The 25,021-nt window shown below is 42.8% G+C and overlaps 1 protein-coding gene across 1 annotated transcript in view; it reads right to left on the bottom strand.

The window, feature by feature from the left end:
• The window catches only part of LOC139374626 (receptor-type tyrosine-protein phosphatase H-like), a 30,507-nt gene extending 5,590 nt beyond the window's left edge, over positions 1–24,917 (bottom strand). Inside the window, exons 1-8 of the mRNA XM_071115660.1 lie at positions 24,675–24,917; positions 21,155–21,197; positions 20,703–20,969; positions 20,032–20,298; positions 15,981–16,250; positions 10,041–10,301; positions 9,277–9,546; positions 3,234–3,509 (exon numbers count right to left, since the gene is read on the bottom strand). Coding sequence (XP_070971761.1) covers positions 3,234–3,509; positions 9,277–9,546; positions 10,041–10,301; positions 15,981–16,250; positions 20,032–20,298; positions 20,703–20,969; positions 21,155–21,197; positions 24,675–24,677 — 1,657 coding nt within the window. The 5' untranslated portion in view covers positions 24,678–24,917. The remainder of the gene's footprint in view (positions 1–3,233; positions 3,510–9,276; positions 9,547–10,040; positions 10,302–15,980; positions 16,251–20,031; positions 20,299–20,702; positions 20,970–21,154; positions 21,198–24,674) is intronic.
• Positions 24,918–25,021: the final 104 nt, after the last annotated feature.

Genomic DNA, 25,021 nt, shown 5'->3' with positions numbered 1-25,021 from the left:
GCAAGTAGAGATACTGGGGTACAAAGGAGCAAGATAAGCAAATAAATACAGCATGGGGATGAGGTAGTTGGATGGGCTTTTTACAGATGGGCTATGTCCAGGTGCAGTGATCTGAGAGCTGCTCTGACAACTGGTGCTTAAATCTAGTGAGGGAGATAGGAGTCTCCAGCTTCAGTGATTTTTGCAGTTTGCTCCAGTCATTGGCAGCCGAGAACTGGAAGGAAAGGTGACCAAAGGAGGAATTGGCTTTGGGGGTGACCAGTGAAATATACCTTCTGGAGCGCGTGTTACGATTGGGTGCTGCTATGGTGACCAGCGAGCTGAGATAAGGCGGGGCATTACCTAGCAGAGACGTGTAGATAACCTGTAGCCAGTGGGTTTGGTGACGAGTATGAAGCAAGGGCCAGCCAACGAGAGCGTATGGGTCGCAGTGGTGGGTAGTGTATAGGGCTTTGGTGACAAAACGGATGGCACTATGATAGACTGCATCCAATTTGTGGAGTAGAGTGTTGGAGGCTATTTTATAGATGACATAGCCGAAGTCGAGGATTGGTAGGATGGTCAGTTTTACGAGGGTATGTTAGGCAGCATGAGTGAAGGATGCTTTGTTGCGAATTAGGAAGCCGATTCTAGATTTAATTTTGAATTGGAGATGCTTAATGTGGGTCTGGAAGGAGAGTTTACAGTCTAGCCTGACACCTAGGTATTTGTAGTTATCCACGTATTCTAAGTCAGAGCAATCCAGTGATGCTGGATGGGCGGGCAGGTGCGGGCAATGATCGGTTGAAGAGCATGCATTTAGTTTTACTTGCATTTAAGAGCAGTTGGAGGCCATGGAAGGAGAGTTGTATGGCAATGAAGCTCGTCTGGAGGTTAGTTAACACAGTGTCCAAAGAGGGGCAAGAAGTATACAGAATGGTGTCGTCTGTGTAGAGGTGGATCAGATAATCACCAGCAGAAAGAGCGACATCATTGATGTAGACAGAGAAGAGAGTCGGCCTGAGAATTGAACCCTGTGGCACCCCCATAGAGACTGCCAGAGGTCCGGACAACAGGCCCTCCGATTTGACACACTGAACTCTATCAGAGAAGTAGTTGGTTAACCAGGCGAGGCAATCATTTGAGAAACCAAGGCTGTTGAGTTAGCCAATAAGAATGTGGTGATTGACAGAGTCGAAAGCTTTGGCCAGGTCGATGAACACGGCTGCACAGTAATGTCTTTTGTCGATGGCGGTTATGATATTGTTAAGGAGCTTGAGCGTGGGTGAGGTGCACCCTTGACCAGCTCCGAAAACAGATTGCATAGCGGAGAAGGTACGTTGGGATACGAAATGGTCGTTAATCTGTTTGTTAACTTGGCTTTCGAAGACCTTAGAGAGGTAGGATAGATATAGGTATGTAGCAGTTTGCGTCTAGAGTGTCTCCCCCTTTGAAGAGGGGGATGACCGCGGCAGCTTTCCAATCTTTGGGAATCTCAGACAATATGAAAGAGAGGTTGAACCGGCTAGTAATAGGTGTTGCAACAATTTCGAGAGATCATTTTAGAAAGAGAGGTTCCAGATTGTCCAGTCCGGCTGATTTGTAGGGGTCCAGATTTTGCAAGCTCTTTTAGAACATAAGCTATCTGGATATGGGTGAAGGAGAAATGATGGGGGCTTGGGCGGGTTGCTGTGGAGGGTGCATAGAGAAATGCTTATTGAAATTCTCAATTATACTGGATTTATTGGTGGTAACAGTGTTTCCTAGCCTCAGAGCAGTGGGTAGCTGGGAGGAGGTGCTCTTATTCTCCATGGACTTTACAGTGTCCCAGAACATTTTGGAGTTTGTACTACAGGATGCACATTTCTGATTGAAAAAGCTAGCCTTAGCTTTCCTAACAGCCTGTGTATATTGGTTCCTAACTTCCCTGAAAAATTGCATATCACAGGAGCTATTCGATGCTAATGCAGAACGCCACAGGATGTTTTTTTGCTGGTCACGTCTGGAGTGAACCAAGGGCTATATCTATTCCTGGTTCTACATTTTTTGAATGGAGCATGCTTATTTAAGATGTTGAGGAAGGCACTTTTAAAGAATAACCAGGCATCCTCTACTGACGGGATGAGGTCAATGTCATTCCAGGATACCCTGGCCAGGTCGATTAGAAAGGCCTGCTCGCTGAAGTATTTTAGGGAGCGTTTGACACTGATGAGGGGTGGTCGTTTTATCGCAGACCCTTTACGGATGCAGGCAATGAGGCAGTGATCGCTGAGATCTTGATTGAAAACAGCAGAGGTGTATTTGGAGGGCGAGTTAGTTAGAATGATATCTATGAGGGTGCCCGTGTTTACGGATTTGGGGTTGTACCTGGTAGGTTCATTGATAAATTGTGTGAGATTGAGGGCATCAAGCTTAGATTGTAGGATGGCCGGGGTTAAGCTCAGAAGATAGATGGGTGGCAATCAATTCACATATGGTGTCGAGGGCACAACTGGGGGCAGAGGGTGGTCTATAGCAAGTGGCAACGGTGAGAGACTTGTTTCTGGAAAGGTTCATTTTTAGAAGTAGAAGCTCGCATTGTTTGGGTACAGACCTGGATAGTAAGACAGAACTCTGCAGGTTATCTTTGCAGTAGATCGCAATACCGCCGCCTTTGGCAGTTCTATCTTGGCAGAAAATGTTATAGTTAGGGATGAAAATTTCAGGGGGTTTTGTGGTTTTCCTAAGCCAGGATTCAGACATGGCTAAGACATCCGGGTTGGCAGAGTGTGCTAAAGCAGTGAGTAAAACAAAATTAGGGAGTAGGCTTCTAATGTTAACATGCATGAAACCAAGGCTTTTACGGTTGCAGAAGTTAACAAATGAGAGCACCTGGGGAGTGGGAGTGGAGCTAGGCACTGCAGGTTCTGGATTAACCTCTACATCACCAGAAGAACAGAGGAGAAGTAGGATAAGGGTACGGCTAAATGCTATAAGAACTGGCCGTCTAGCACATTCGTAAACAAAGAGTAAAAGGAGCAGGTTTCTGGGCACGATAGCATAGATTCAAGGCAAAATGTACAGACAAAGGTAAGGTAGGATGTGAGTACATTGGAGGTAAACCTAGACATTGAGTAATGAAGAGAGTGATATAGTCTCTAGAGATGTTTAAACCAGGTGATGTAATCGCCTATGTAGGAGGTTATTTTGATATCTAGTTAAGATCTTATAAACTTTGACACCAAACATAATACTTTAGTAGGATAATTCCTTACCTGTGGTGAGAGTTGTTGACACCAGTTGACTTTGCTTTCCATTTTCCAGCACAGTGCAGACAGTGACGGAGTACTGAGTACCACATTGCAGGTCAGAGAGACTGATGCTGTGTGAAGATGTGGTAGTGATGTGTGGTTTTGTCCCTGGACACTGGTAGGAGATTTGGTAATGATAATGATGTTGGGTTTGGTTCAATCCTGGTGGCTGGCTCCAGCTAACAGCAGCTGATGTGGTGTCCACTGAGTCAACAGTCAGCTGGTCTGGAGCAGGAAGTACTAAGGGAAAATACATTATTGTCAGTGCTACAGATTAATTCTAGAAATAAACTACAGAAGGGAAAGTAGAATAGTTGTAATGAAGTAGAAAAGGCCAGCTTGCAATTCCTTTAGATATGGGAAGAAATAAGTTAAAAACAGACGTCACACAACAGCAGTTGGATTTGTAAAGTAACACAAATGAAGGGTTTCTGCTCTATTCATTTAGTAACGGTGCTGTGCCGCTGCCAGATTGTTGCCACACCAAAGATAAATCAATATAAATGAAAAGAATGTTGTGATTATAAATCCTCTCCACAATAACAAGTGTTTAATACTGTACTACTGATAAAGTTAAAGCAATCAGAGGCAGATCAACTCCTTGATATAATGACTCACAGGAATAGAAGACAGCCTGAATTCAGACACTGTATTATAAACAATGTTTAATGATATCAGCACCAAACTGCATGATAAGATCTGGGAATTCACCATCATATATAACTCATCAGGGAAGATACTGGACCTTTACACCCCATGCTGACTGTTACGGGTTTCGGTTCTGTTACGAGTTTCAGTTTCTCTATCCATTTAGAGGTTGACTAGGCTGGGCACTCTGATTGGAGTCACCTCGTTAGTCAGTATGTGTTACAGCTGTGCTGGCCCTGCTGGTATTTAAGAGCTGCTGGTCCTGCTGGAATTTAAAACTTATTTGGGATCGGTTTCCCTTCCATGGGAAGGTTGAGCTAACATAGGCCAATGAGATTAGCATGAGGTTGAGCTAACATAGGCCAATGAGATTAGCATGAGGTTGAGCTAACATAGGCCAATGAGATTAGCATGAGGTTGAGCTAACATAGGCCAATGAGATTAGCATGAGGTTGCGCTAACATAGGCCAATGAGATTAGCATGAGGTTGAGCTAACATAGGCCAATGAGATTAGCATGAGGTTGCGCTAACATAGGCCAATGAGATTAGCATGAGGTTGAGCTAACATAGGCCAATGAGATTAGCATGAGGTTGAGCTAACATAGGCTAATGCGATTAGCATGAGGTTGTAAGTCACAAGAAAATTTCCCAGGACGTAGACATATCTGATATTGGCAGAAAACTTAAATTATTGTTAATCTAACTGCACTGTCCAAATTACAGCAGCTTTTACAGTGCAATAATACCATGCTATTGTTTGAGGAGAGTGTATAATTTTGAACATGAAAAGTTATTAATAAACAAATGAGGCACATTTGGGCATATTGGGATACCTACACCTCATGTTAGGATGGCCACGGCATTTAGCGAGAAACTCCTGTTTATTTAGCTCCATATCCCTTTTAACTTCAGATCCTAAGTTGGTGTTTGCTTATCTGAGACAAACCTTAAGGGGCATCCATGGAGGGTGGCTTTTAGAACCCGTTACTAGTGGCTTTGCCATCTTTCAGTGGGAACCCCCATGGTGTCTTTTAGAACCCGTTACTAGTGGCTTTGCCATCTTTCAGTGGGAACCCCCATGGTGTGTTTTAGAACCCGTTACTAGTGGCTTTGCCATCTTTCAGTGGGAACCCCCATGGTGTCTTTTAGAACCCGTTACTAGTGTCTTTGCCATCTTTCAGTGGGAACCCCCATGGTGTCTTTTAGAACCCGTTACTAGTGGCTTTGCCATCTTTCAGTGGGAACCCCCATGGTGTCTTTAGAACCCGTTACTAGTGGCTTTGCCATCTTTCAGTGGGAACCCCCATGGTGTGTTTTAGAACCCGTTACTAGTGGCTTTGCCATCTTTCAGTGGGAACCCCCATGGTGTCTTTTAGAACCCGTTACTAGTGTCTTTGCCATCTTTCAGTGGGAACCCCCATGGTGTCTTTAGAACCCGTTACTAGTGGCTTTGCCATCTTTCAGTGGGAACCCCCATGGTGTGTTTTAGAACCCGTTACTAGTGGCTTTGCCATATTTCAGTGGGAACCCCCATGGTGTCTTTTAGAACCCGTTACTAGTGGCTTTGCCATCTTTCAGTGGGAACCCCCATGGTGTCTTTAGAACCCGTTACTAGTGGCTTTGCCATCTTTCAGTGGGAACCCCCATGGTGTCTTTAGAACCCGTTACTAGTGGCTTTGCCATCTTTCAGTGGGAACCCCCATGGTGTCTTTTAGAACCCGTTACTAGTGGCTTTGCCATCTTTCAGTGGGAACCCCCATGGTGTCTTTAGAACCCGTTACTAGTGGCTTTGCCATCTTTCAGTGGGAACCCCCATGGTGTCTTTAGAACCCGTTACTAGTGGCTTTGCCATCTTTCAGTGGGAACCCCCATGGTGTCTTTAGAACCCGTTACTAGTGGCTTTGCCATATTTCAGTGGGAACCCCCATGGTGTCTTTTAGAACCCGTTACTAGTGGCTTTGCCATCTTTCAGTGGGAACCCCCATGGTGTCTTTAGAACCCGTTACTAGTGGCTTTGCCATCTTTCAGTGGGAACCCCCATGGTGTCTTTTAGAACCCGTTACTAGTGGCTTTGCCATCTTTCAGTGGGAACCCCCATGGTGTCTTTTAGAACCCGTTACTAGTGGCTTTGCCATCTTTCAGTGGGAACCCCCATGGTGTCTTTAGAACCCGTTACTAGTGGCTTTGCCATCTTTCAGTGGGAACCCCCATGGTGTGTTTTAGAACCCGTTACTAGTGGCTTTGCCATCTTTCAGTGGGAACCCCCATGGTGTCTTTAGAACCCGTTACTAGTGGCTTTGCCATCTTTCAGTGGGAACCCCCATGGTGTCTTTTAGAACCCGTTACTAGTGGCTTTGCCATCTTTCAGTGGGAACCCCCATGGTGTCTTTAGATCCCCTTACTAGTGGCTTTGCCATCTTTCAGTGGGAACCCCCATGGTGTCTTTAGAACCCGTTACTAGTGGCTTTGCCATCTTTCAGTGGGAACCCCCATGGTGTGTTTTAGAACCCGTTACTAGTGGCTTTGCCATCTTTCAGTGGGAACCCCCATGGTGTCTTTAGAACCCGTTACTAGTGGCTTTGCCATCTTTCAGTGGGAACCCCCATGGTGTGTTTTAGAACCCGTTACTAGTGGCTTTGCCATCTTTCAGTGGGAACCCCCATGGTGTCTTTTAGAACCCGTTACTAGTGTCTTTGCCATCTTTCAGTGGGAACCCCCATGGTGTCTTTAGAACCCGTTACTAGTGGCTTTGCCATCTTTCAGTGGGAACCCCCATGGTGTGTTTTAGAACCCGTTACTAGTGGCTTTGCCATATTTCAGTGGGAACCCCCATGGTGTCTTTTAGAACCCGTTACTAGTGGCTTTGCCATCTTTCAGTGGGAACCCCCATGGTGTCTTTTAGAACCCGTTACTAGTGGCTTTGCCATCTTTCAGTGGGAACCCCCATGGTGTCTTTAGAACCCGTTACTAGTGGCTTTGCCATCTTTCAGTGGGAACCCCCATGGTGTCTTTAGAACCCGTTACTAGTGGCTTTGCCATCTTTCAGTGGGAACCCCCATGGTGTCTTTTAGAACCCGTTACTAGTGGCTTTGCCATCTTTCAGTGGGAACCCCCATGGTGTCTTTAGAACCCGTTACTAGTGGCTTTGCCATCTTTCAGTGGGAACCCCCATGGTGTCTTTAGAACCCGTTACTAGTGGCTTTGCCATCTTTCAGTGGGAACCCCCATGGTGTCTTTAGAACCCGTTACTAGTGGCTTTGCCATATTTCAGTGGGAACCCCCATGGTGTCTTTTAGAACCCGTTACTAGTGGCTTTGCCATCTTTCAGTGGGAACCCCCATGGTGTCTTTAGAACCCGTTACTAGTGGCTTTGCCATCTTTCAGTGGGAACCCCCATGGTGTCTTTTAGAACCCGTTACTAGTGGCTTTGCCATCTTTCAGTGGGAACCCCCATGGTGTCTTTTAGAACCCGTTACTAGTGGCTTTGCCATCTTTCAGTGGGAACCCCCATGGTGTCTTTAGAACCCGTTACTAGTGGCTTTGCCATCTTTCAGTGGGAACCCCCATGGTGTGTTTTAGAACCCGTTACTAGTGGCTTTGCCATCTTTCAGTGGGAACCCCCATGGTGTCTTTAGAACCCGTTACTAGTGGCTTTGCCATCTTTCAGTGGGAACCCCCATGGTGTCTTTTAGAACCCGTTACTAGTGGCTTTGCCATCTTTCAGTGGGAACCCCCATGGTGTCTTTAGATCCCCTTACTAGTGGCTTTGCCATCTTTCAGTGGGAACCCCCATGGTGTCTTTAGAACCCGTTACTAGTGGCTTTGCCATCTTTCAGTGGGAACCCCCATGGTGTCTTTAGAACCCGTTACTAGTGGCTTTGCCATCTTTCAGTGGGAACCCCCATGGTGTCTTTAGAACCCGTTACTAGTGGCTTTGCCATCTTTCAGTGGGAACCCCCATGGTGTCTTTAGAACCCGTTACTAGTGGCTTTGCCATCTTTCAGTGGGAACCCCCATGGTGTCTTTAGAACCCGTTACTAGTGGCTTTGCCATCTTTCAGTGGGAACCCCCATGGTGTCTTTTAGAACCCGTTACTAGTGGCTTTGCCATCTTTCAGTGGGAACCCCCATGGTGTCTTTTAGAACCCGTTACTAGTGGCTTTGCCATCTTTCAGTGGGAACCCCCATGGTGTCTTTTAGAACCCGTTACTAGTGGCTTTGCCATCTTTCAGTGGGAACCCCCATGGTGTCTTTAGAACCCGTTACTAGTGTCTTTGCCATCTTTCAGTGGGAACCCCCATGGTGTCTTTAGAACCCGTTACTAGTGGCTTTGCCATCTTTCAGTGGGAACCCCCATGGTGTCTTTAGAACCCGTTACTAGTGGCTTTGCCATCTTTCAGTGGGAACCCCCATGGTGTCTTTAGAACCCGTTACTAGTGGCTTTGCCATCTTTCAGTGGGAACCCCCATGGTGTCTTTAGAACCCGTTACTAGTGGCTTTGCCATCTTTCAGTGGGAACCCCCATGGTGTCTATCAGAAGCCCTTACTAGTGGCTTTGCCATCTTTCAGTGGGAACCCCCATGGTGTCTTTAGAACCCGTTACTAGTGGCTTTGCCATCTTTCAGTGGGAACCCCCATGGTGTCTTTAGAACCCGTTACTAGTGGCTTTGCCATCTTTCAGTGGGAACCCCCATGGTGTCTTTTAGAACCCGTTACTAGTGGCTTTGCCATCTTTCAGTGGGAACCCCCATGGTGTCTTTAGAACCCGTTACTAGTGGCTTTGCCATCTTTCAGTGGGAACCCCCATGGTGTCTTTTAGAACCCGTTACTAGTGGCTTTGCCATCTTTCAGTGGGAACCCCCATGGTGTCTTTAGAACCCGTTACTAGTGGCTTTGCCATCTTTCAGTGGGAACCCCCATGGTGTCTTTTAGAACCCGTTACTAGTGGCTTTGCCATCTTTCAGTGGGAACCCCCATGGTGTCTTTTAGAACCCGTTACTAGTGGCTTTGCCATCTTTCAGTGGGAACCCCCATGGTGTCTTTTAGAACCTGTTACTAGTGGCTTTGCCATCTTTCAGTGGGAACCCCCATGGTGTCTTTAGAACCCGTTACTAGTGGCTTTGCCATCTTTCAGTGGGAACCCCCATGGTGTCTATCAGAAGCCCTTTTGAAACCCTTTCTGTGTTTGGTTGTTGAAGTGATTATCTTTGTTAGTTCCCTTTTCTGGGAGTGACGACTGTTTGTCTTTTGGGAACATAAAACAGACACATAATTATGATTTGTTAAATTACATTTGTCTTTTTGATATCTAGTCAAAATGTGACACCAGACAGAAAACTTAAGTAGGGTACTTCCTTACTTGTGGTGAGGGTTGTTGACACCAGTCGACTTTGCCTTCCATTTTCCAGCACAGTACAGACAGTGACAGAGTACTGAGTACCACATTGCAGGTCAGAGAGAGTGATGCTGTGTGAAGATGTGGTAGTGATGTGTGGTTCTGTCCCTGGACAGCGGTAAGAGATCTGGTAATGATGTTGGGTTTGGTCCAATCCTGGTGGCTGGCTCCAGCTAACAGCAGCTGATGTGGTGTCCACTGAGTCAACGGTCAGCTGGTCTGGAGCAGGAAGTACTAAGAAAGATAAATAAGAAATAAGCTAAAAAATAGAAGTCACACAGAAGTTGGATTTAGGGGTTTCTGCTGTATCCATTTATCAACGGTGGTCTGCTGCTGCTACATTGTTGTCGCCACTCCAATTTCTTTAAATATAAAATAAAATAATGGTGTCATTATAAATCCTCTCCACAATAACAAGTGTTTAACACTGTACTACTGATAAAGTTGAAGCAATCAGAGGCAGATCAACTCCTTGACATAATGACTCACACTAATGGGAAGCAAGCAAGAATTCACACACTATAAAAACCTTTATTAATTTCAGCACCAAACTGCATGATGAGGTCTGGGGAATTAACCATCATATATTTCTCATCAGGGAAGATACTGGACCTTTACATCCCATATTGACACATCCATTATCATTAGTTCATAGTTATTTCAATAACTAGTTCAAGTTTAATCAGCTTTGACACTAAACAGAATACTTAAGCAGAGTACTTCCTTACCTGTGGTGAGGGTTGTTGACACCAGTCGACTTTTCTTTCCATTTTCCAGCACAGTGCAGACAGTGACAGAGTACTGAGTACCACCTTGCAGGTCAGAGAGAGTGATGCTGTGTAAAGATGTGGTAGTGTAGTGTGGTTCTGTCCCTGGACAGTGGTAGGAGATCTGGTAATGATGTTGGGTTTGGTCCAATCCTGGTGGCTGGCTCCAGCTAACAGTAGCTGATGTGGTGTCAACAGTCAGCTGGCCAGGAGCAGTGGGTACTAAGGGGAAATAAACTTTTGTCAGGGCTATTGTTTATCTCTAGAAACTACAGAAGGAAAAGTAGAATAGTACTTGAAAAATAAGCTTGAAATTCCTTTTAATATGGGAAAAAATAAGCTAAAGCAGAAGTCAGAACAGAGGTCAGATATGTAATGTAAAAAAAATGAAGAGTTTCTGCTATATTCATTAATAAAAATAAATGAAAAGAATGGTGTAATTATATCTCCACAATAACAAGTGTTTAATACTGTACTAACTGATCAAGTTAAAGCAAGCAGAAGCAGATCAACTCCTTGACATAATGACTCACACTAATGGAAGAAAACAAGAATTCAGACACTATAAAAACGTGTATTCATTTCAGCACCAAACTGTATGATGACTCACAGGAATGGAATAATATACAGTGCCTTCCGAAAGTATTCGGCCCCTTGAACTTTGTGACCTTTTGCCACATTTCAGGCTTCAAACATAAAGATATAAAACTGTATTTTTTTGTGAAGAATCAACAACAAGTGGGACACAATCATGAAGTGGAACGACATTTATTGGATATTTCAAACTTTTTTAACAAATCAAAAACTGAAAAATTGGGCGTGCAAAATTATTCAGCCCCTTTACTTTCAGTGCAGCAAACTCTCTCCAGAAGTTCAGTGAGGATCTCTGAATGATCCAATGTTGACCTAAATGACTAATGATGATAAATACAATCCACCTGTGTGTAATCAAGTCTCCGTATAAATGCACCTGCACTGTGATAGTCTCAGAGGTCCGTTAAAAGAGCAGAGAGCATCATGAAGAACAAGGAACACACCAGGCAGGTCCGAGATACTGTTGTGAAGAAGTTTAAAGCCGGATTTGGATACAAAAAGATTTCCCAAGCTTTAAACATCCCAAGGAGCACTGAGCAAGCGATAATATTGAAATGGAAGGAGTATCAGACCACTGCAAATCTACCAAGACCTGGCCGTCCCTCTAAACTTTCAGCTCATACAAGGAGAAGACTGATCAGAGATGCAGCCAAGAGGCCCATGATCACTCTGGATGAACTGCAGAGATCTACAGCTGAGGTGGGAGACTCTGTCCATAGGACAACAATCAGTCGTATATTGCACAAATCTGGCCTTTATGGAAGAGTGGCAAGAAGAAAGACATTTCTTAAAGATATCCATAAAAAGTGTTGTTTAAAGTTTGCCACAAGCCACATGGGAGACACACCAAACATGTGGAAGAAGGTGCTCTGGTCAGATGAAACCAAAATTGAACTTTTTGGCAACAATGCAAAACGTTATGTTTGGCGTAAAAGCAACACAGCTGAACACACCATCCCCACTGTCAAACATGGTGGTGGCAGCATCATGGTTTGGGCCTGCTTTTCTTCAGCAGGGACAGGGAAGATGGTTAAAATTGATGGGAAGATGGATGGAGCCAAATACAGGACCATTCTGGAAGAAAACCTGATGGAGTCTGCAAAAGACCTGAGACTGGGACGGAGATTTGTCTTCCAACAAGACAATGATCCAAAACATAAAGCAAAATCTACAATGGAATGGTTCAAAAATAAACATATCCAGGTGCTAGAATGGCCAAGTCAAAGTCCAGACCTGAATCCAATCGAGAATCTGTGGAAAGAACTGAAAACTGCTGTTCACAAATGCTCTCCATCCAACCTCACTGAGCTCGAGCTGTTTTGCAAGGAGGAATGGGAAAAAAATGTCAGTCTCTCGATGTGCAAAACTGATAGAGACATACCCCAAGCGACTTACAGCTGTAATCGCAGCAAAAGGTGGCGCTACAAAGTATTAACTTAAGGGGGCTGAATAATTTTGCACGCCCAATTTTTCAGTTTTTGATTTGTTAAAAAAAGTTTGAAATATCCAATAAATGTTGTTCCACTTCATGATTGTGTCCCACTTGTTGTTGATTCTTCACAAAAAAATACAGTTTTATATCTTTATGTTTGAAGCCTGAAATGTGGCAAAAGGTCGCAAAGTTCAAGGGGGCCGAATACTTTCGCAAGGCCCAGTATATTTTTATTTATTTAACCTTTATTTATCCAGCTAGGCCAGTTGAGAACAAGTTCTCATTTACAACTGCGACCTGGCCAAGATAAAGCAAAGCAGTGCGACACAAACCACAGCACAGCGTTACACATGGAATAAACAAACATACAGTCAATTACACAATAGACAAATGTATATACAGTGTGTGCAAATGAGGTAAGATTAGGGAGGTAAGGCAATAAATAGGCCATATTGGCAAAATAATTACAATTTAGCAATTAAACACTGGAGTGATAGATGTGCAAAAGATGGATGTGCAAGTAGAGATACTGGGGTGCAAGTAGAGATACTGGGGTGCATAGGAGGAAAAAATACAATATGGGGATGAGGTAGTTGGGTGGGCTATTTACAGATGGGCTATGTACAGGTGCAATGATATGTAAGCTGCTCTGACAGCTGGTGCTTAAAGTTAGAGAGGGAGATATGAGTCTCCAGCTTCAGTGACTTTTGCAGTTCGTTCCAGTCATTGGCAGCAGAGAACTGGAAGGAAAGGTGGCCAAAGGAGGAATTGGCTTTGGGGGTGACCAGTGAAATATACCTGCTGGAACACGTACTACGGGTGGGTGCTGCTATGGTGACCAGTGAGCTGAGATAAGGCAGGGCTTTACCTAGAAAATACTTATACTACCCACCACTGCGACCTGTATGCTCTTATTGGCTGGCCCTCGCCTCATATTCGTCGCGAAACCCACTGGCTCCAGGTCATCTATATGGGGCTTTGGTGATAAAACGGATGGCACTGTGATAGACTGCATCCAATTGCTGAGTAGAGTGTTGGAGGCTATTTGGTAAATGACATTGCCGAAGTCAAGGATCGGTAGGATAGTCAGTTTTACGAGGGTATGTTTGGCAGCATGAGTGAAGGATGCTTTGTTTGCGAAATAGGAGGCCGATTCTAGATTTAATTTTGGATTGAAGATGCTTAATATGCGTCTGGAAGGAGAGTTTACAGTCTAACCAGACACTTAGGTATTTGTAGTTATCCACGTATTCTAAGTCAGAACCGTCCAGACAGGTGATGCTAGACGGGCGGCAGGTGCGGGCAGCGATCGGTTGAAGAGCATGCATTTAGTTTTACTTGCATTTAAGAGCAGTTGGAGGCCACGGAAAGAGTGTTGTATGGCACTGAAGCTCATCTGGAGGTTAGTTAACACAGTGTCCAAAGAAGGGCCAGAAGTATACAGAATGGTGTTGTCTGCGTAGAGGTGGATCAGAGAATCACCAGCAGCAAGAGCGACATCATTGATGTATACAGAGAAAATAGTCGGCCCGAGAATTGAATAGAGACTGCCAGACGTCCAGACAACAGGCCTTCTCATTTGACACACTGAACTCTATCTGAGAAGTAGTTGGTGAACCAGGCGAGACAGTCATTTGAGAAGCCAAGGCTATTGAGTCTGCCGATAAGAATGCGGTGATTGACAGTCGAAAGCCTTGGCCAGGTCGATGAATACGGTAGCACAGTATTGTCTTTTATCGATGGCGGTTATGATGTCGTTTAGGACCTTGAGCGTGGCTGAGGTGCACCCATGACCAGCTCGGAAACCAAAATGTAAACGCAGAGAAGGTACGGTGGGATCCGAAATGCTTTGTTAACTTGGCTTTCGAAGACATTAGAGAGGCAGGGTAGGATAGATATAGGTCTGTAACAGTTTGGGTCTAGGGTGTCTCTCCTTTTGAAGAGGGGGATGGTCGCGGCAACTTTCCAATCTTTGGGGATATCAGACGATATGAAAGAGAGTTGAACAGGCTAGTAAAAGGGGTTGCAACAATTGCGGTGGATAATTTTAGAAAGAGAGGGTCCAGATTGTCTAGCCCAGCTGATTTGTAGGGGTCCAGATATTGCAGCTCTTACAGAACATCAGCTATCTGGATTTAGGTGAAGGAGAAGCTGGGGAGGCTTGGGCAATTGCTATGGGGGGTGCGGAGTTGTTGACCGTGGTAGGGGTAGCCAGGTGGAAAGCATGGCCAGCTGTAGAAAAATGCTTATTGAAATTCTCAATCATCTCAGATATATCGGTGGTGACAGTGTTTCCTAGCCTCAGAGCAGTGGGCAGCTGGGAGGAGGTGCTCTTATTCTCCATGGACTTTACACTGTCCCAGAACTTTTTGGAGTTTGTGCTACAAGATGCACATTTCTGTTTGAAAAAGCTAGCCTTTTCTTTCCTAGCTGCCTGTGTATATTGGTCCCTAACTTCCCTGAAAAGTTGCATATCGTGGGGGCTATTCGAAAGTGTGAAAGCGTGAACTCTGATATTAGTGCTTTCGCAAAGTATTAAGACCCCTTAACTTTTCCACACTCTGTGACGTTACAGCCTTTTTCTAAAATGTTTTAAATAATTTTCCCCCCCATGTCAATACTCCATAGTGACAAAACATTTGTATTTTTTTTATATTGCAAATTTGATTTAAAACATCACATTTACATTAATACTCAGACCCTTTACTCATTACTTTGTTGAAGCAGCTTTGGAAGCGATTACATCCGTGAGTCTTCTTGGGTATGACGCTACAAGCTTGGCATACCTGTATTTGGGAAGTTAATCCCATTCTTTTTCGATCTTCTCAAGCTCTGTCAGGTTGGATGGGGGCGTCAAAGCACAGATATTATCAGGTCTTTCCAGAGATGTTTGATCGGGTTCAAGTTCGGGCCCTGGCTGGGCCACTCAAGGACATTCACAGTCTTGTCCCGAAGCCAATCCTGAATTGTCTTGTCTGTGTGCTTAGGGTCATTGTCCTGTTGGAAGGTGAACCTTCCACCCAGTCTGAGGTCCTGAGCGCTCTGGGGCAGGTTTTCATCAAGGATCTTTCTGTACTTTGCTCCGTTAATCTCTTCCTCGATCATGACTAGTCTCCCAGTCCCTGCCGCTGAAAAATATCCCCACAGCATGATGCTGCCACCAACATGCTTCACCGTAGGGATGGTGCCAGGTTTCCTACATACGTGACGATTCACATTCAGGCCAAAGAGTTCAATCTTGGTTTCATCAGACCAGATAATCTTGTTTCTCATGGTCTGAGAGTCCTTTAGGTGGCTCTTGGCAAACTCCAAATGGGCTTTCATTAGCCTTTTACTGAGTAACAGTTTCCGTCTGGACAATCTAACATAAAGGCCTGATTGGTGGAGTGATGCAGGGCTGGTTGTCCTTCTGGAAGGTTCTTCCATTCCACAGAGGAACTCTGGAGCTCTGTCAGAGTGACCATCGGTTTCTCGGTCACTTACCTGACTAAGGCCCTTCTCCCCTGATTGCTCAGTTTTGGCCAGCTCTAGGAAGAGTTTTGGTGGTAACAAACTTCTTCCATTTAAGAATGATGGAAGCCACTGTGTTCTTGGGGACCTTCCATCCACCAAATGGCTTGGTGGCTTTGCTCTGACATGCACTGTCACCTGTGGGACCTTATATAGACAGGTGTGTGCCTTTCCAAATCATGTCCAATCAATTGAATTTACCACAGGTGCACTACAATCAAGTTGTAGAAACATATCAAGGAGGACCAATGGAAATAGGATGCACAACTTTTATTGATTTCACTACCAAACTGCATTTTGAGATCTGGGGAATTCACATATAGTCATTTTGATAACCAGACTTAATACTTAAGTAGGGTAGTTACCTGTGGTGAAGGTTGTTAACACGAGTTGACTTTGCTTTCCATTTTCCAGCACAGTGCAGACAGTGACCGAGTACTCAGTAGCAGGTTTCAGGTCAGAGAGAGTGATGCTGGGTGAAGATGTGGTAGTGATGTGTGGTTTTATCCCTGGACAGCGGTAGGAGATCTGGTAATGATGTTGGGTTTGGTCCAATCCTGGTGGCTGGCTCCAGCTAACAGCAGCTGATGTGGTGTCCACTGAGTCAACAGTCAGCTGGTCTGGAGCAGGAAGTACTAAGGGAAAATAAACACATTATTGTCAGGGTTACAGTTTAACTCCAGATATACACTGAGTGTACAAAACATTAAGGTTCCATGCTCTTTCCATGACAGACTTTCTATGACAGACCAGGTGAATCCAGATGAAAGCTATGATCCTTTTTGATGTCACTCGTTAAATATACTTTCTGTCTTGAATGAGCAAGACAGAAATATTTAAGTTTGGGTCAAGAACTGCAACGCTGCTAAGTTTTTCACACTCCACAGTTTCAAGTGTGTATCAAGAATGTTCCACCACCCAAAGAATATCCAGCCAACTTGACACAACTGTAGGAAACATTGGAGTCAACATGGGCCAGCATCCCTGTGGAACGCTTTCGACACCTTGAGGAGTCTATGATCCAACAGATTGAGGCTGTTCTGAGGGCAAAATGTGTTGTACACTCAAATGTAATTAAATGTTTAATAGATGTCCCACTTAACATTTCTCAAAAATTGTATAATCAGAAAAATGTAAAACTTGTAAAAAAAAAAAGAAAGTCCTCAAGCTTTTGATGAAGACATACATAACTTCCTCTCAGATAATGTCTGAACTAGGCCTCTTTCAGCCTCCCCAGCAGTACAACATCTCTTGATTAGGCTGCTAGGTGTTTCACTAAGATTGCTGTAGTATTTTAAGATGTTCTCGCTAGGGATGTGGAGGTCACGACATTTTGTCAGCTGGTTATTGTCATGCAATCATTATGGCAATCATCCATGTTTATAGCCAGTAAGAAACTGCTAGCCATTGGCTGCTAACAGCTGACAACTGCTAACTGGCAAGCACAAAAAGTGAAGCGCTTCGGGAGTACAGACTACAAGAAATCGGCTGATCGCCCTCTAGTGGTGCAAGTAAGAACTGCTGAAAATGCAGTCAAAGACAATTATTCTGTCAAGATTATTCTGTCAAAATAAGTATTTTTTTAGAATCGAAATAGAGGAATACTAAGACCAAATAAATGTGACGGGTAAATGATAACTCATTTAGTATAGGAAATGAATACATGTATTACAATGCTGGAAGTGAATCCTGGAATTAAACAATTAACTATGCAAATGAGCAAAAGGTGTGTACATAAAGGAAATAGATGCCTGGCTCAAATAGAAGCCTGGCTCTGATATTTGCCTGTTGTGTCCAGGGATTTATGCAAATAAACGCCTGGGATATGATGCATAGCTTTGCAATATCTATATATTTGTTTAAAGTCAATTGAATATACACCATCACAATAATCAATGATTTATGTTAGGCAGGACTAAAGAAACATTATGATATGAAGACAATGTATTTCAGAAGAACAGAAGATTTGACCTACTGTATATTATCTGGCTATGTGCCATGCCATAGACTGTAGGCTTGCTCATTTAGCAGACAATATATGAAGAGTTCTACTGTATGTTATCTGGCAATGTGCCATGCCATAGACTGTAGGCTTACTCATTTAGCAGACAATATATGAAGAGTTCTACTGTATGTTATCTGGCAATGTGCCATGCCATAGACTGTAGGCTTACTCATTTAGCAGACAATATATGAAGAGTTCTACTGTATGTTATCTGGCAATGTGCCATGCCATAGACTGTAGGCTTACTCATTTAGCAGACAATATATGAAGAGTTCTACTGTATATTATCTGGCAATGTGCCATGCCATAGACTGTAGGCTTGCTCATTTAGCAGACAATATATGAAGAGTTCTACTGTATGTTATCTGGCTATGTGCCATGCCATAGCATGTAGACTTGCTCATTTAGCAGACAATATATGAAGAGTTCTACTGTATGTTATCTGGCTATGTGCCATGCCATAGCATGTAGACTTGTTCATTTAGCAGACAATATATGCTTAAGTCCTGTGCGATTATTTTATATTATATACATTTATAGTAAGAAGAATATAATGGAACTTAGCTGAATAAAATAGAGAGGATATTTTTCCCAATCCAGAGCTGGTGCGCATACCAAGTGTCTATGTTGAGTGTAAAAGTGATAATTTGAAACAGGTCCTATATGCTAGATTAAAAGTTATTTGGCAACCTTAGTTTTGAATTATGGAAACCTTCAGAATGTCTTAGAAATCAAAACATATATGGGCTGCATGATAGGACTATAGGGACCGAGTGCAAGCAAAAAAGCTTCAGACTGCACACACTGTTCTCTCATCAAGTGATCATATTTTCACCCATCAAACTATTCTCAATTTAATTGTGTCTTTACTAGACTGAACAAAATTATAAAAGCAACATGTAAAGGGTTGGTCCCATGTTTCATTCGTTGGAATAAAATATCCTAGAAATGTTCCATTTGCACAAAAAGCTAATTTCTCTCAAATTTGTTTACATCCCTGTCAGTGAGTGTTTCTCCTTTGCCAAGATAATCCCTCCACCTGACAGGCATGGCATTAAACAGCATGATCATTACACAGGTGCTGGGGGAAATATTGGGCCACTATAAAATGTGCAGTTTTGTCACAACACAATGCCACAGATGACTTTTGAGGGATTGTGCAATTAGCATACTGACTGCAGGAATGTCTACCAGAGATGTTGACAAATAATTGAATGTTCATATTTCTACCATAAGCCGCTTCCAACATCGTTTTAGAGATTTTTGCAGTACTTCCAACCGGCCTCACAATCACAGACCGCGTGCAACCACGTTAGCCCAGTGCCTCCACATCTGTCTTCTTCAACTGCGGGATTGTCTGAGACCAGCCACCAGGAGAGCTGATGAAACTGAGGAGTATTTCTGTCTGTAATAAAGCCCTTTTGTGGGAGAAAACTCATTCTGATTGGCTGGGCCTGGCTCCCATTGTGAAATGCATAGATGAGGGCCTAATTAATTTATTTAAATTGACAGATTTCCTTATATGAACTTTAACTCAGTAAAATTATATAAAATGTTGCGTTTATATTTTGTTCAGTATAATACGTCAAATCTGTTTTCAATTTCAGTAGCTGTGTGTGGGTAAAATCACAGGGGAAGCCCCCCCCCCCCCCCCCACTAAACAACTATTGATCAAAGTTGTAATTCTGCTAGGGACCTGTTTTCATCACATTATGTCTCCAGTCAATAACCTGTACAGTGGTTGTGTTTTCACCTGTGTTCCCATTTAATTAGCATCTAAATAAATAATTAAACCAATTTCCGTAGTTCTGAAACATAAGTAAGACTCAGGTTTTTGCAGATGCAACGAGTTTACGAATGGTGATATGATACGAGGTCATGGTTCATAAGTTGACTGTTTATAGATGTGATAGGTAAAGACCTTGAAGAGTTTAATTCGGGAGATGGTAACTCTTTAAAGAACCGCTCTCGTGGTGCCCCAAATCCTAATGAGTTAAGTGTTACATGATTCATTTTAGTACATAGTTCATTGATTAGTTTAACATTAATCTGAGGACTGTTATTTAAAGTCACTACACTGTCCATGGTTCTGATTTGATGATGTTGAAAGGTCATGTAACTGTCTGTTACTGTTCATGCAATATGCCGCAACAGCCCTATTTCTACCTTAACATTTTAGTTCACCTCATTTTCAAAAATATTTATCACTTAAACATTTAATCAAATGTTTATAGCCTTAAGGGTGGAAAAGTAGAATAAAGCCAGGGCTTTAGATATGAGAGAAAAACACACACACACAAAAAAGAAACAGATCACTAACAACAAAACAAAAATGTTATTTGTAAAGTAACAAAATCTCTCCAGTTACTGGTAAAGAGATGATGAGCTGTAATTGGGGGAAGATCTCTTACTAGTGCAGACTGTTGTAGAGACAGGTTCACTCTGTTCCCCATTGCTCAGCACAGTTGCAACACTAACAGTGTACTCGGTGCCAGGCTGCAGGTTTGAGAAGGTTTTGTGGAAGTCGTCAGTAACGGCTGCTAGAGGGTCTGTTCCTGGGATGCAGTTGGATATGAAGAAGCGCTGTGGGACTTTCTCCATCCCTTCAGCCTTGGACCAGTGGAGAGTGAAGGAGGTCTCTTCCAAATGGTCTACCTTTAAATCTCTGGGTGTGACCACTGGAACAAAAACCAAGATTAGTTTAGAATAGAGAATGTGCTGTTTTTGACAGAGAGTCCAAAAATGTCTCTAGTAATGAATGACTGATGTAGTCTGGATAAAAACACAAGTTAGCCTACTGTACCTGTGGATAGGGATGCTGAGACCTACTGTACCTGTGGATAGGGATGCTGAGACCTACTGTACCTGTGGATAGGGATGCTGAGATCTACTGTACCTGTGGATAGGGATGCTGAGACCTACTGTACCTGTGGATAGGGATGCTGAGACCTACTGTACCTTTGGATAGAGATGCTGAGACCTACTGTACATGTGGATAGGGATGCTGAGGCCTACTGTACCTGTGGATCGGGATGCTGAGACCTACTGTACCTGTAGATAGGGATGCTGAGGCCTACTGTACCTGTAGATAGGGATGCTGACACCCATCTGCTTTGTCTTCCATCTTCTCCCTCTGTAGCCATGTTGAACTGGTACTTTTCACCAGGTTTGAGACTGCTTATTTCAAGATGATGCACATCTTTCACTCTTGTTGAGCTTGTTTCACCGTCACACCCCCAGGTCACTCTGAATGTATGTGGTCCTGTCAGCCCCTGAGGAGAACTCCAGCTCAGAGACACAGAATCTAATTTCAGCAACAGGACCTGGATGTCACCAGGAGGGGGCAGCACTGGTGAAGGAATAATGAGAGAGATAAACCGACTTTATTCAAAATAAAATTACTAAACACAAAGTGTACTATTCATCCCAGCAGTAAAGGGACAACAATTGATATCTCAGTAAATGTATCCTCTTAAATGTAGATTTAAATGAAATACTTTTGTTTGTCAGTTTATTCTGTGTTTCCATACCTACCATCATCTGAGGACTGCATTGTGTGCTGGTCGCCATCACAACTCTTAAAGTGTGAGAACAAAATAAGAATGAGTCATTTCTATAACAACATAGAAATAGTTATTTTGCTAAATGTACAACAAATATTTTAAAGTCAAGATACATCAACTGCTTTTGACCTACTGGTAACCTACAAAACAATGGAAACACTGGAGTAAATGAGGGATACAAAGTATATACACACAGGTGTGGTTCCTGAGTTAATTAAGCCATTAAAACATCCCATCATGCATTGGGTCATGTATAACTACTTCCAGTTGCCCATTATTTTGGCTAACAGGGCTAGAAGAGATCTCAGTGACTCTGAAAGAGGGCTCTCAAAAGGAGCATAAGGGCTTTAAAGGGTGTGTCTGTCTCCAGATCTCAAACCAATGAAACACTTATAGGAGACTCTGGAGCCGAGCCTGAGGCAGCGTTTTACACCACAATCAACAAAACACCAAATGATGGAATTTCTCTTGGAAGAAAAGTGTTGCATCCCTCCAATAGAGTTCCAGACACTTGTAGAATGTATGGCAAGGTGTATTGAAGCTGTTCTGGCTCATGGTGGCTCCTTGTTAAGATACTTTATTTGGTCAGATACCTGTATATTATTTCACAGCATTCCCACTTATACGGGCACTGAAGTTCTCATGAATGATTTGCCACTGTGAAGGAGACGTGCAGTGTGCCAGGAAACAAGCACAACTGCACGTTTCATAGCATTCTAAAACCAATATCATGTTCGGATAAAACACTGACGGTGTGGTCACACATTGCAACAATAGTTCTGTTGATACGGTACCTGACCTAACTTTTCAGCACCTCAGAACTGTACTGTACAACCCTGAGTAATGAAACAAGATAAAACAGTAGCTACCTGTCTTGTAATGGTAACCTAGGCTATCTTGTAATGGTAGCCAAAGATGATATAAATCAATTATAGTCGTTATGTAACTAGGTTATTTCGTTGTCTTTTTCATGTCGTCATCTTTTAGGAAATTTTGTAGTATTCTATCAGAAAAAGGACATGTATGACTGAGCTAGTTTGAGCTAGTACAATGGTGGACACTTGAACAGGATTTGAACTTCTCTATCAAACATTTTTTAACATTTAGAAATGTTGTGATTTTTCTCTATTTAACCTAACAGGGTAGACATGTATGAGTGGGACATACAGATATGAGTGGGACATACAGTGGGACATACAGATATGAGTGGTACATACAGTGGGACATACAGATATGAGTGGGACATACAGATATGAGTGGAACATACAGTGGGACATACAGATATGAGTGGGACATACAGTGGGACATAGAGATATGAGTGGTACATACAGATATAAGTGGTACATACAGATGTGAGTGGGACATACAGATATGAGTGGGACATACAGTGGGACATACAGATATGAGTGGGACATACAGATATGAGTGGGACATACAGTGGGACATACAGATATGAGTGGGACATACAGTGGGGCATACAGATATGAGTGGGACGTACAGTGGGATATACAGATATGAGTGGGACATACAGATATGAGTGGGACATACAGATATGAGTGGGACATACAGTGGGGCATACAGATATGAGTGGGACATACAGTGGGGCATACAGATATGAGTGGGACATACAGATATGAGTGGGACATACAGTGGGACATACAGATATGAGTGGGACGTACAGTGGGACATACAGATATGAGTGGGACGTACAGATATGAGTGGGACGTACAGTGGGACATACAGATATGAGTGGGACGTACAGTGGGACATACAGATATGAGTGGGACGTACAGTGGGACATAGTGTACAGACTAACATCATGAAACATGAAAAATAGATAAAACTGAGTGTTTATATTTCTGTAGCTTAAAACCATTGTTTTCCCACCAAAGAAATTATGACACTTCCTGAATGTGGTGTCACTTTAGGAAATGGTTGTTTTCTTAAATGGAGATTTACAACAAACTAACAGGGTGGAAAGTGATATCAGGGACACACAGAACATCTTAAACACAATAATAATAATGCAATAATACAAATAATTTAAAAAACATTATTGATGAGAGAATTTAACTAGGAACTATAAAATAATGAAGAAAGATACAATAATGTATTGCTTATGTTTCCTGCGGAAGTTGATGAATAATGTTATGCCATCTGTGATGCCATCTGTTGGTAAATGTTCAGTACTGCAACTCTTGTGTTTTACCGGGGTGCTTGAGATACCCGGATGTGTTGTGATGTACTGAACAAGACTGGTTACTCGCATCAATGCCTCTGTCTCGTCATTAACATTCAAACAAATAACACCCAGGGACATGGCAAAAACACTTTCATCCACTGAAGAATAGTGTTCAAAAACATCCTTTCAGGATGAATATTTTAGTTTTTAAGGACCTTATATTTAAAGAATTTTGGAATCCACATTTGAAACTAAATAAAAAGTGATATTTCCTGGAGACAGAAAACGCACTGCGTTGTAGAAATGACCCAGGCCTAGGCTGGACACCTATCCGCCCGAACCTGGTCATGGCTAGATGGGATACAGTTTATGTATAATTGACGTCAAAGTTGTACCTTACTAGCCCAAATGTTCCAACCTACCCCAACCATAGAGAATAATAGAGGCCTCTAGTGGCCAAAGAACTATATTATAAATGAGCAGCGCCATTGAGGGATTTCATCGTATTAATGTAGTCAACTGGGTGGGATTTCCAACTTCACTGGCTGAAGAAGAAAATGTACTACTTTAAAATGGAGATACACTCATGGCGCTGCCCATGATTTCAGATGTTAAATGGCATAGATACAAAGTTGAGTCATCTATCTATCGCCATGGTCCCACCTTCAACCCCAAAATTGTCTGCATTTTTACAGTTTTTACGCATCCGTTTTGTATGGGTCGACTGGGAGCAGCTGCTACCGGAAGTCATAGGCCATGTCTGAAATCTACATACTATATAGAACGTACTGTTTAGTAAAAATGAATGCAGTAAGTAAATACCTGAGTATGTAAAGAAGATTATCTTGGTCGAAATCTACCACGGCAGAAATTAGTTTAATATCCTGGCATTTAAAGTACTCACTTTTTGAAATTGTACATTATTTTCCAAATTTCACATAATATAAAAGTCCCTATTTTCGCCCATCCTAAAATGCCTACTAATTAAAAGCAAGTATGGATATACACCGAACAAATGTAACGGAACTCAATTCTGCTTATAGCGCAATCAATGACATGACCTCCTTTCAAAGTGTGGAAGAAATACACTGAATACACTCGATCGCTGTGTAAAAGAGAACACGTTTCGTAGACTTCTTTGTGCGCCCCTCGCCATACTGGGCCTAGTTTGGTATTCTATATTTTTACCTGCCATTTATTAGCAAGACGTTGAACATCGGCCTTATTATCTTCACGTTTCTTTTGGATAAATAAGAAGTGACGCCAAAAGATCTGACACCTGACTTATATAATACAAATATTAACCTACCATTTCTCCTGCTGTTGAGCTGTCTCGTGTGAAGCTACATAAAATAGTTGTCGAATTTACTTTCAGTTTCACGACTACTTTCACTTACTATTTCAGTTAAACACTATTTAAAATATTTATTATACATGAAAACATTTGATCAAGTTGAAATGTCTTCAGCTCGTGGTTAAATGCTGTTAACATACAAACAAACAAACAGACCAGAAAACATATAGTATTCTTCCTTGTTTTTTTTGTCATTTTTGTGACAGTTGTAATCACTCCGTTGTTCCTCCAGGTGGAAGCAGAGGTATTTGTGGAGCTGATGGTCCTAAAACGTTGTCAGAAAGCAGACATGATAAGAGTGA

This window comes from Oncorhynchus clarkii, chromosome 19 (assembly GCF_045791955.1).
Source record: "Oncorhynchus clarkii lewisi isolate Uvic-CL-2024 chromosome 19, UVic_Ocla_1.0, whole genome shotgun sequence".
NCBI classification, from domain to species: domain Eukaryota; kingdom Metazoa; phylum Chordata; class Actinopteri; order Salmoniformes; family Salmonidae; genus Oncorhynchus; species Oncorhynchus clarkii.
This window is presented reverse-complemented; position numbering and strand designations above follow the sequence as displayed.